At 42.4% G+C, this 12,910-nt stretch overlaps 2 protein-coding genes across 5 annotated transcripts in view; both read left to right on the forward strand.

Annotated features, from left to right (window-relative positions):
* LOC100693624 (neoverrucotoxin subunit alpha) overlaps positions 1-5,436 on the forward strand; it is a 179,660-nt gene extending 174,224 nt beyond the window's left edge. For all 4 annotated transcript variants that reach the window (XM_025909906.1, XM_025909905.1, XM_025909903.1 and 1 more), the window contains 2 exons: positions 2,474-3,928; positions 4,558-5,436. In XM_025909906.1, the coding sequence (XP_025765691.1) occupies positions 2,474-3,928; positions 4,558-5,105 (2,003 nt within the window). In that variant the 3' untranslated portion in view covers positions 5,106-5,436. The remainder of the gene's footprint in view (positions 1-2,473; positions 3,929-4,557) is intronic.
* The window catches only part of LOC100705158 (microfibril-associated glycoprotein 4), an 86,870-nt gene that overhangs the window by 19,145 nt on the left and 54,815 nt on the right, over positions 1-12,910 (forward strand). The window lies entirely within an intron of this gene.

Consider the following 12,910-nt stretch of genomic DNA (forward strand, 5'->3'; position numbering starts at 1 on the left):
CCAAAACATAAGAAACTCAAAATGTTGGGTCAAAATGACCCAGAACCGTGACAAGCTCATGTGATTATCATAGCAAAAGGGAAAGTTTGAAGCCTAATTTTAAAATCAGAGATTGTGTCTGTGTCACAGACTGGCTGTGCACAGACTCACAGTCAGGACACACACTCAAAAAACACAGCTCGCCTCTGTCAGTGCGCCCCAGGGTGGCTGTGGCTACAATATAGCTTGCCATCACCAGTGTGTGAATGTGTGTGTGTATGGGTGGATGACTGGTTGTGTAAAGCGCTATACAAATACAGGCCATTTACCATTTACCAAAGAGACATGACGGGCTGGGGAGACACGGAATAAACATGACGAGAAGGTATGAAAGAAGACACAAGGACACACACAAACACACAGAGAGGGATACAGAGGGCAGAGGCACAAGGGGAACCTAAAGCACAAGGAACCAAAAAGGAATATAAGAAACTCAAGGCAGACTAACCTGAAGATTGCTAATGAACCTTCAATGTAAACCATAATACAAAATGACACCAAAACACAAGAACTCAAAAATACTGGGTCAAAATGTCCCAGAACCATCACAGTCGGTCTCCTGAATCCAAACTGGAAGCTGGTTCCACAGAAGAGGGGCCTGAAAACTGAAGGCTCTGCCTCCCATTCTACTTTTAAATACTCTAGGAACAACAAGTAGGCCTGCAGTGTGAGAGCGAAGTGCTCTAATAGGGTGATATGGTACTACAAGGTCATTAAGATAAGATGGGGCCTGATTATTTAAGACCTTGTATGTGAGGAGCAGGATTTTGAATTCAATTCTGGATTTAACAGGAAGCCAATGAAGGGAAGCCAAAACAGGAGAAATCTGCTCTCTCTTTCTAGTCCCTGTCAGGACTCTTGCTGCAGCATTTTGGATTAACTGAAGGCTTTTCAGGGAGTTTTTAGGACTTCCTGATAATAATGAATTACAGTAGTCCAGCCTGGAAGTAATAAATGCATGAACTAGTTTTTCGGCGTCACTCTGAGACAGGATATTTCTAATTTTAGAGCTGCTGCACAAATGTAACTGGTCAAAAATGACTCCAAGGTTCCTCACAGCATTACTGGAGGCCAAGGTAATGCCATCCAGAGTAAGAATCTGCTTAGATACCATATTTCTAAGATTTTCAGGGCCGAGTACAATAACCTCAGTTTGATCTGAATTAAGAAGCAGAAAGTTAGCGGCCATCCAGGTCTTTATGTCTTTAAGACATTCCTGCAGTTTAACTAATTGGTGTGTGTTACCTGGCTTCATGGACAGACAACACGTTCTCAATCCCAAAGCGTAATATGTTACGCTATGTGACAAATCGTCTCTATGTTACGTGTTTGGAAACAGGAGGAAATATGAGAACTGTCTAAATCTACACATGTACATTCATTTTACTTTCTCATCATGAATCACTTTGGAAAACACTATCTAACATGATTAAGGTTGTGGTTAATGTTAGGGATAAAGTTATGCTTAGGGTTAGGATTAAGGTTAGAGTTAGGGATGCAATACACAGCTGGAATATGTGTTACCGTGGGAGTGTTATTTGATTTCATCCACAATCCGGCTCGAATCATTGGAATGCGTAAGGTCACCTTTCGCGTTCCCATGGGATGCCTCGGGATCGGACAAATCGTCGGTATGTTACGAGTCGGGAATGAGAATGTGCTCAGATAGTTAGAGTTAGGTGTTATCTGCATAGCAGCAAAAATGTATTCTAAACAAAGACACACAGATAAAAACAAGAAAAATATTCATTTATGTTTCTGTGCTTGTTTCTGTTGTTTCTTACATGTGCAGCACTTAACCATCCATTCTTTTTATGCACTACCCTTTTATTATGTTTTTTCTATTTTCTTCCCTTCATTTTGTCTTTCTGTCATTCTTTTCTTTGCTTTTTATATCCTCCCTTTGAGCTTGACATTGTTATAATACACATGCACCGCAATAACAGAAATAAAACTAATAGAAGTTAATGAATAAACATGAAAAGAAGAAACACACAAAGAAGAGGAGCCTATAGAGAAAAGCTTGGCACAATATTCAGATCATAACTGCAAAACACAGGTTGAAAAACAAATAATCACAGAAACACTTTTTTTTAAAAGTTGCACTCTTTCAGCACTCTGCGATTATCACCTTTATTAAATGAAATAACATGTGTAATGTTCCCAGGATTAAGTGTTTAGAAATGTTTAAAATTTCCGGCTCCTTTACAGGCCATATATTTATGACTATGATATGTTGCTGTGTGGCAACTACTTAGCTTATAAAACATTTATGAAACTTATTGAATTACTTCAGATGTGTCTTAACTAAGAAATTTAGATTTGTATGTGTAAATAAACTGTGTAACCTGAAATAAAATCCTGATTAACCTGAAACTGCTGCTATTATTCTTTGTTAAATTTTACCACGTTTTGTTGATCTCATGTCTTAAAGGTGTCACACTGTGGGCTGCTAAAACGCTGCAGGAGAAGTCAGTGGAGAATAATCAAAACGCCAGTAACTTTGAAGTCAGTGCGTCTGATTCCACTGAAAACAAATCCTCTCAGCTGGATGTTAATGCTTCCTTGAAGGCCAGTTTCATGAGTGGACTCATTGAAGTTGAAGGATCAGCCAAATATCTGAATGATAAGAAGAAATCTCACCATCAGTGTCGAGTCACGCTTCAGTACAAAGCTACCACCAAATTCAAACAGCTGATGTTGACTCCTGATGAAACCAAGAACACTCAAGAAGCAGAAGATGTGAAGACTTTGGCGACACATGTAGTCACAGGAATCCTTTATGGAGCAAACGCTTTCTTTGTGTTTGACAGTGAGAAGTTAGATCCTAAAAACATTCAGGAAATCAAGGGAACCATGCAAACGGTGATAAAGAAGATCCCCTCATTTAATGTTGACGGGAAAGTTGACATCAAGCTGAGTGATGAAGAAAAAGCTGTGACTGATAAATTTACCTGCAAATTCTATGGAGACTTCATTCTTGAAAGCAACCCTGGAACATTTGAAGATGCAGTGAAGACATACATCCAACTTCCAAAACTACTGGGAGAAAACAGAGAAAACTGTGTTCCACTGAAGGTCACACTGATGCCTCTGAAGATTTTAAATCCAGAAGCTGCTGAGATGATGACTGGTATCAGTGTTGGACTTGTGAGAAAGGCTCAAGATGCTTTGAAGGACCTCTATAATCTGGAAATAAGCTGCAATGATCTGCTGGAGGACAGAGTGGTGAGAAGCTTTCCACAGATACAAGAAAAGTTGAGCAGATTCAAGAAGCTCTGCATAGATTTTAGATCTTCACTCCAGCAGAAAATGGTCAAGAAACTTCCCTCCATCAGGGCAGGTGAGGAAGATGAGCAGGAATTAGTGAAAGTGTTTAATGACAGAGACAAGTCACCGTTCAGTCAGGAGAGATTAACCAAGTGGATCGAAGATGAAGAGAGAGAAGTCACCATCATCAGGTACTTTGTAGACATGATGGAGGGAACAAAGATCATCTCAGATCAGTCTGAGCTGGACAGAGAGGTGTTTAATCCAGGAGTAGAGGAAGTTCTCTGCTTTGTTTTCACCTCCCTGAAATCCACTGACCCATATCTGCAGAACATGTCTGACTACTTGGAGAAAAAGAAACTGGAAGGTACTGATGGTAACACTCCACCTGCCCAGGACCAATGGTACCACTCAGATGAAGTTAGAGCCAAAATGAAAGAAAAGGCAGAAGCTGTGAAAAACTGCAGCAGACTGTTTATAACAGCCACAGAAAATGACAAATACAAAGGAGCAACTATCTACCACTACAGGAACACAAACCTGGTCACTGATGATTTCTCACGTTTCATTGATGTCACTGATGTGGAAAACATAACTAACAGAGGAGTCCTGATGTGGTGTAAGTACTTAGGAATAAAGAGTATTATTATGTTAAGATTAGTTGAACTGTTTAACATGAAATTATTGTCATTTCTTTAAATACACTGCAGAATAGATAATAGTATGACCTCCTTCATAAAATCATACTGGTTGCTGTAATTGTTCCTCTTAAAACTGCCCAAAAAGATTTGCATTCTGAAAATAATTCAAATGTCTCAAATTTCTCTTCTTTAGGTTAAATTTGTCTTTGAGTAAAAATTTGGGTCCAGCATGTTTCATGTGTCCATGTCACTGTATGGAGCAGCATGGACAGGAGCTATTAAAGCAGTGCTGTCAGTGGATCACTCCAATTGGTTTAGGTTCTTAAACATGTTGTTGCATTTATTAACAACAGTAACTTTCTGTTAATAAAGTCTTTTAATGTTTAGGCTGAACTGTGCTTCTGATCAGGTCTCAAAGGCAGCACAGTGTGAAACACAGAATCAGAGAAACATGCAGATAAAATCCATCATCATAATCAAACTCAGACAAGCTGAGGTGTGAGGACAGAGATCTGACATGTTAAAAACAGACTGTAGATCTGCAGTGGACAGATGAGGGAGGAGTCAGTCACATCATCATGAATAATGGTCTCGTTCTCTCCATCAGATGCCTGTGGTCTCACCCTGGATCCAAACACAGCAAACAACAACCTCATCCCGTCTGAAGGAAACAAGAAGGTGACACATGGAGAGTCGCAGTCGTATCCCGACCATCCTGAGAGATTTGATGTTTGGCCTCACATTCTGTGCAGAGAGGCTCTGACTGGGCGCCATTACTGGGAGGTGGAGCTGAATATGAACAAAGGTGCAGATGCTGCTGCTGCTGTTTGCTACAGAAAATTAGAGAGAAAGGGAGAAGGTAGATTGACTGGGTTCGGGTGGAATAACATCTCCTGGTCTTTGGGCTTTAAATGGGACCCAGACCCAACTTTCTACGCGGAGCATGATGGGAAGACCACTTATCACCCACTTCCACCTACTGGCTGCCCCAGACTGGGAGTGTTTCTGGATTGGCCTGCAGGGACTCTGTCCTACTACACAGTCTCATTTAATAAACTGAGTCACATTCACACCTTCAGGACCAATTTCTCTGAGTCTGTTTTTCCAGCCTTCAAGTTATGGACTAAAAACAGCTCCGTGTTGCTCTGTCTGTAAACTTGATGAAACATAATTCAGTTTTAATTCAGTTCAGCGTTTTACACCAGTGCTGTATTAATGTGCCATCATGTCGGTCACATGTAGTTATTTAATATATGACAACCAATCAGCCTGTATGATCACAGCTTAGAGACACTTAGAGCATCTTTTCCTGAAATTAAAAGATTGTTTTTGCTAGATATATTTGGAGTTGTGTTCACATAAATGGGGCCTCACATTAAGGCCCCACCTGCACACTTCCACGGTTTCCATGGTTTCCTGCATGAAGCAGTGTTGTGTTGTTTGACCCTCAGATTGATTAAAGTGATCCTTTTCTCTGTTTTTGCCATTTATGCTTTCTTTGATCCTGCAGTTTAATCCTGATTAACGTCTTTAAATACTTCATGATTTGTTAATCCAATCCAGGGTGGTGTCCAAATTCAGAGGCTGCATCCTCCTGAGGACGCATTTGACGGCCGTTTACGTCACAGCGACGCAACTAAGGTTGTCCAAATTCGTAGACTCCGACAAATGCAGCCGACAAATGCGTCCTTCATTTCCCCAGATTTGAAGGATGGGTCGGGTGTATCCTTCGTGGCCCACCATATCCCAGAATTCATAGCGCCGCTCAACCAATTCCAGTTTCCAACAATGGCAGCCGCTACTTAGTTTTAATATTACTCTTATTGCTCTTTCTGAGTCACAAAATAAACTTTTAACATATTTTCAGGCGAGAATGTAGCTGTGTAAACTTCAAATATCTGCTCCGTTTATGAAGACATCACATATTTTCAAAAGCGCTCCGATGTTTTTGGAGACGTCTGTTACCCATCAGCTCGATAGCTAGCCGGGGCGATAACAGCGAACTCCCGGCACATTGTTTTCACACCCCCTGCGGTCTTTCGCTACTCAGGTTAAACATGATATATAAGTCAGTTACATAACTTAAAAATGTTATTGTTTGGTTTTTTTCAGCGTTGTATTTGTTCCTGAGTAAATCGGTCTGGCTGAGATTAAAGTTGTAGTTTTCACACAGCTGAATAAACGTCAAACAGAAAACTGATTAAACAGAAGTGTGAGACGGTCGAGAATTTACGCCAGTGTCCTGTTATATTTTAGATAGCAAGGAGCAGATGGCCGAGTTTATTAAACTCCACCGAGACAGCGGTGACGCAACACTGAAGGCTAGACCGTCCAATTTCACAGCCGCTCACTTCCGGCCTACCCAGCCTTTGGAGGACCCGGCCCACGAAGACCGCGAAGGCCAGGTCCTCAGGACAATGCAGCCTATGAATTTGGACACCCCTTCAGTGTGTGTGTAAGTATGTCTGGACTGTGTTTCGTGTGTGCGTTCTGTACCTTTAAGAGTCTGCAGGTACTCCTTCTGATTGGGTGAGCTGTTTTTGGCTGGTTTTGACATTGTAGCTGCTGATTGGCCCACTATCAACTGGCCACTTGTTTTCAGCAGCTGTTCCCCTGGCAGCAACTGACAGCAACACCTATCCTCAGCCTCCAAACTCGTAGTATTTAATCCTGTGTGTATGTGTGTGTGTGTGTCCTGAGAACAACTAGCTTTTGTATATAGTATTGTAAAAAGTTGTGTACTCTTGTAAATAGCACTGAAGCAGAAGGGGTGAACTGCCTATTTACTTTTGTACAGTTTCTAGTGATGGCCAAATGAAGCTTTCTGAAGCTTGTATTAAAAAAATGTTCATTACTCAAAGCTTTGCAACTAGTCCTCTCTTGTGACAGCTGATGGCCAGATGAATCTACAGCTTAAAATGAACTGCTTCATTATGATTATCTAAGGAGCAGTTGGTGGAGAGTCTCCACCAACTGCTCTTAGAACTGAAGAAGCTTCTGCCCATACTTGCGTGGGTTCTCTCTAGTCTGGCTTCCTCCCACAGTCCAAAGACATGCAGTTAGTGGTGTTAGGTTAACTGATGATTCTAAACTGCCCATAAGTGTGAATGGTTGTCTGTCTCTCTCTGTTAGCCTTGTGCTTGGTGACTTGTCAATGCTGTGCCCCACCTCTCACCTTATGACAGTTGGAATAGGCTCTAACCACCTCTGCAACCCTGATAAGGATAAGAGGATGGATGGATGGAGTGGCAGCTATGTGAAATTTGTTATAAATACATTAAATTGGAGGAAATACAGGCTTTCTGCTAACATTAAGTACTTTTGTTTCACTTAGGTAAATTGCATGGGTTGGCTCAAATCAGTTAAATTAAGTTGGACTCAACTGCATTAAGTTGGAATAACAGAATTCCATACACTGAAGCAATTTAATCACGTTTCCATTATTTTTTTTATCTTCATTCAAATAGTTATTTTTTGAGTGTGGAACATGCTGACTGTGGCATTCATCCAGTCAAGAAATTGGCAAATGTGTACACTACTCAGTGATGAAAATACTTATGAGCCCCTGAAACAAGACCCAGGAAGTGGCTACAGGAAGAGGGTCATAGACTGTCTGAAGCAGTTAGAACAAGACAAGGCTATCGACCGGACCTCATACCACAGGCTGTACCCAGGGGAGTCTACACCAAGTCTGTATGGTTTACCGAAAATACATAAGCAGGGTGCACCTTTAAGACCAATTGTCTGCATGATCAACTCGGTCACCTATAACATCTCCAAGTTTCTGGCTTCGATCCTCAACCCGCTGGTGGGCAGCTCTGAACACCACATCCAGAACACCCTGGATTTTGTTGAGAAGGTGAGAGATGTCATTATGGAGGCAGATGAAACCATGGTCTCGTACGACGTTACATCTCTCTTCACTTGCATCCCAGTCACGGAAGCGTTGGAGGTAGTCCGTAAGAGATTACAGGATGACACCAACCTCAGCAACAGGACCACTCTCAGCATCGACCAAGTGTGTTTGCTTTTGGAACTGTGTCTTCATTCCACCTACTTCACATACACGGGTCAGTTCTACAGGCAGAAACATGGGTGTGCCATGGGCTCCCCAGTTTCACCCATCGTGGCCAATTTGTACATGGAAGAAGTGGAAAAGAGGGCTTTGCTATCCTACCCTGGAACACCACCAAGCCATTGGTTCAGATATGTGGATGACACCTGGGTGAAAATCAAATCTCAGGACATACTACATTTCACGGATCACATTAACTCGGTGGACCAACACATCAAATTCACCAGGGAGGATATGAAAAGTGGCAGGTTAGCCTTCTTAGACTGTGAGATTTCCATCAGTAATGGGGGACATCTAAAAGCTGACGTGTACCGTAAACCTACGCATACGGATCAGTATCTAAGGTTTGACTCTCATCATCCACTGGAGCACAAACTGGGTGTCATCAGGATGCTACAACACAGAGCGAACACCATCCCCACTGACACAGCGGCCAGGGAGGCAGAAGAACAGCACATCAAGAAGGCCCTGAGTAAATGTGGTTATCCCAGCTGGACTTTTGTCACAGCTGGGAAGGCACCTAAAGAAAGCTCCAGCCGATCCAGGAGAGACGGACAACCGCTGCCCAGGCGAAAACCTGTAGTGATCCCATATGTGTCAGGAGTATCGGAACAGTTGAGACGCATTTTTTCTAAACACCGGGTCTCTGTGGCTTTTAAACCCCAAAATACGCTGCGCCAAAAACTGGTCCACCCCAAGGATCGGGTCCCCCGACACAAACAGAGTAACATAGTGTATGCTGTTAAGTGCCAGGAGGATTGCCAGGATTTATACATCGGGGAAACCAAACAACCTCTAGCGAAGCGGATGGCACAACACAGAAGAGCAACCTCATCAGGCCAGGACTCTGCAGTTTATTTACACCTACAGGCCAGTGGACACTCTTTCAACGATGAGGATGTACACATCCTGGACAGGGAAGAACGCTGGTTTGAGCGCGGAGTCAAGGAGGCCATTTACGTGAAAAGGGAAAGACCATCTCTGAATCGAGGAGGGGGCCTAAGGGTACATCTTTCGCCATCTTACAATGCTGTGATTGCAGCCATTCCCCAACTCTCTGTGAATGGTACTCATGGCCATTGATCAGTGTTCTTTGATCAGTGGGTTTTGGTCAGTGATTGTTGATCAATGGTCATGGGAATTTGCATAATTATGATTAAGGAACTGACCTCACAGCCCATTGTTCCTTCAGTGGGCTGGTTTCAGTCATTATGCAAATGTACTGTTTATAAGGTTTGGGGAAACCTGCAGTCAGCTGAGACTGAAGAAGTCACTTGGATGAGTGACGAAACGTTTCTCCCACAAAACGCTACGTCCAGATGAACAGATTCAATTTTTAGAGATTTACTTTCCTGGATGATTGAGAATGCATCAAGACGTGTACAGTACTGTTGAGCCAAATTTGTTTATATTTTGCCAGGAAAATGGAGAAGTAATTTACTGAGACAGTTAGGCATTGAGGGGTCTGACAGAATGCTTTTGCCATTATGTAATCTGTAACTTCCACATAGTATGCTGATCACTGTGATTTTCAATGATTAAACTGTAATAGAGACGAGCAAACATATTGGCAGATCTGAGAAGGAAAAACCTGTGTTATGAAAATGATTTTAATCTTTTATACATGATTGCATTTGAGCATATTAAAGAGCTGTGGCTCCTGGTCAAGTGAGGGTCAGAAACTCTTGGCAGGCGTTAATGATCAGCCAATACACGGTGAGGAGGACAGGAGCTCTGAAAGGAATTGCAACACACCTGCTTACATGACATACGCCTAGAGTTATTTTTATCTTTTATTACTTATATCCTTTAGAGCTAAGATTTAAGTTTTATCATTTATCATTTATAGCCGTTTGAGTAAGTTTTAAGTTTCATTTATGTTCATTTTAAGTAAGTTTCCTTCATGGTTTGAGTAGCATCATTTGAGTGTGACATTTAGTCTAGAAGTCACGCATAGTTTAGCTGTGTAGGAGCGCAGGCCTTATGTCTGGCTAGGGCGAGAGGTGTGAGGTGAGCCGGGGTGCAGGAGAGGTCAGGACACATACATAGCATACACAGCAGACACCCACACACTCACACACACGTACACACCATAGTAGATTCACTGTAGTAGGTAAGAAGTTAAGATGTGTTTTTGCTGCAATTGCAAACTGTGCCGGCATATTGTCAGATGGTTACAGGAAGTGCACCAGATGTTCTGGGAGATAAGAATGCGTTCATGGTGCGACACCGGGATGGAGATGAGACGTGGTGTACTTTAAACTATGATAAAAGTTAACGGAACATTTTGTGGTTTAGGTTGACGTAAGCTGTATTGTGTCTGCTTTGCAAAAGAGGGGGCTTTGTTGTCTTACCCCTATAAAACCTTTGTCTAATTATTGTAAGTTAGTTCAATCGCTGACTTTGCCCAGTGTTGAACTCCGCGCGTGTAATCAATAAATCTTCGCTTTGATCATACCTTCTGGACCAGTGTCGTCATTTGATGTTGAGAAACCTCCGTACTCTTTTCTCCAATTTTTGAACCTTAACAGCATGCATACAATATATATAGCAGAAATAAGGAGAAAGACAAGAAATTCTGGCTCCTTAGAAGCAAAATATGAAGAAATAGGGAGTGGCTTAGGACTTTTGCACAATACTGCATCTCTTAACACTTACAATGAGATTATAAACTTTCCATGAACTTGTACTGTTTCTTCATTTTTCATGGTCCTAAGAAAACATATCTATCTATCTCTCCCTCTCTCTTGCTATATATGTTGACTGTTTCCTCAATATTACTGTAATGTAACAACCAAGTTAGTTTTTGAAGATGAGACAGAGGTCCAATCCCAAAACCTTCTATACACATTCCGTCAGACTTGAGTTGTCTTACTTGAATTAGCATCTGTGGGACAAATAGCCTTTAGGGACTGACTTGTTTTTAGAACCGGCCTTAAGCGGCTTTTAGAGGCGTTTCTGTCAGGCTGGGGAGAGACTCAGAGGCAGACCGTCTCAAAAGTTCACAATTTATTTACAACAGACACCAGGTGCGAATATATACAAGTGGGGGTAAGGGTCGCGGGAAGGGGGGTCTCCAGGAACACAGGCACGGGGAAGGAACACACGGGCTATGTACAATCCTCCACGGACGCTCAGGCTTAGCTCGGACTCAGGCTTTGGCTCACCAAACGGCGATCCTCGGGCTGGCAAGAAGTCTGGCACAAGAAAGGAGAACAGGTAAGTTGCGGCACGAATAAAACTCAGAGATAGCTAGACTTGCAATGACACTGACGAGTGTTACACAATAATCCAGCGATGAGGCACCTCCAGCCACCTCCTTAAGTACCGAGCCAGAGTGAGCGCTGATCACAGGAGATTGTTTGCAGGTGTGGGAGCCAGGGGCGGGAGCTCACAGAGAACTCCGCCCCGGTGGTGCGCAGAGCATGATTGATGGATGATGATTGACGGGATTCGAGATTAATGCAAGAGCGACACCAAGTAAGTACTGTACAAAGGAGAGCGCTGTAGCTGCGCGGGTTCACGCGAGCACGGTCGCGCCGGTTTCACGCGGACCTATGCCGTGCGGTTTCACGCAGGCAGGTGCAGCTCAGTGACTGCGCGGGTATACGCGAGTCCAGGAGCTCAACGGCCGTGCGGGTTCACACAGGCTGGGGAAAGTTATAGGCCTATTTGTGTTGTTTGTGTACATCTGTGGGATCTGCGGTCTGTGACGTCAGCTGTTGTTGTTATTATGGGTTCCCGAGCAAGTAAGACTGCCTCACAGGGAGACGACACATCACGAGATATTTATATTCTCATACAAAACTGTGATTTTTGAGGGTAAATTGGTTGCTGTAAAATGTCTAGATTCAAATGTTAGAAGTTTTCAGGAAAACAGCAGCCTTGAAGAGCGTGTGGAGAAGGCCAGCCCACATCAGCAGCAGTTAAGCTATGCTCTGGTGAATGGCTTTCCCCACCCCTTGCTGACACAAAATGTTTAGATGATTCTTTAGATTGCCCTGATCAACAACAGCCTGTGCTCCAGACCATTAATTTAACCAGTTGTTAACAGTAATCTGCATTAAGCTTAAGGTTGCTCAAATACAGTACAATGACATATGAGATGAAGTAAAATAGGTAAATATTTGAACTAATGAAGTGCATAGAGGCACTTGACCTGTTTGAAAGACTGTCGTCTTATTATGAGCCATTGTTGAGATATAGAGTACGCCTGTGAAAACAACTAATATGCTGAACCCTGTATGAAGCAGCTGAAAACTACATGATGGAGAAGCTGAGTTGAATATGAAAGTGCAAGTCTTTGCCACTGTGGGCAAAGCACGCAACCACTGTGTGAGGTTGTGTTGCTGTCTCTTCTGAGCTGATGAGCAAGCTACACATTATCAGATCAGGAGCTGGCTGAGAACTCATCAAAGAGAGAGAAACAGAACTATGATAATTATGATAACTGGAGTGTGCAGCGTTTCCGTGAGTTCTTTCAGATGCGCAGCAGTTTTCCTGCATCTTGACTCATGTGTGTAGAGTGTTTATAGCATCAGCATCATGTTTTTGTTTATTTGTTTTGTTGGGTTGAAAACTAACTAGATAAACTTGTGATCATACTTATGGATCACCATGGCACATATCATCAGTCATATGATTTATTTATGCAGATGAAAAAGTGAGTGTGAATGTGTCTGACGTCGCAGTGTGTGTGTACGCTGTGTAAAAGTAACTTTTAAGCCTCCAATTGTGAGAACGGTGATTCTGCAGGTCACTATGCAAAAAAAAAAAAAAAAAAAAAAAATCATAGGGAAAAGGTTTTGTGTTTATTAGCCAAGAACAACTACAATCTCATTTTCTGCTTTTAAGAAAGGAGAGTTAAAAAAAAAGACAGAGAGAG

This window comes from Oreochromis niloticus, linkage group LG8 (genome assembly GCF_001858045.2).
Source record: "Oreochromis niloticus isolate F11D_XX linkage group LG8, O_niloticus_UMD_NMBU, whole genome shotgun sequence".
Classification (NCBI taxonomy): domain Eukaryota; kingdom Metazoa; phylum Chordata; class Actinopteri; order Cichliformes; family Cichlidae; genus Oreochromis; species Oreochromis niloticus.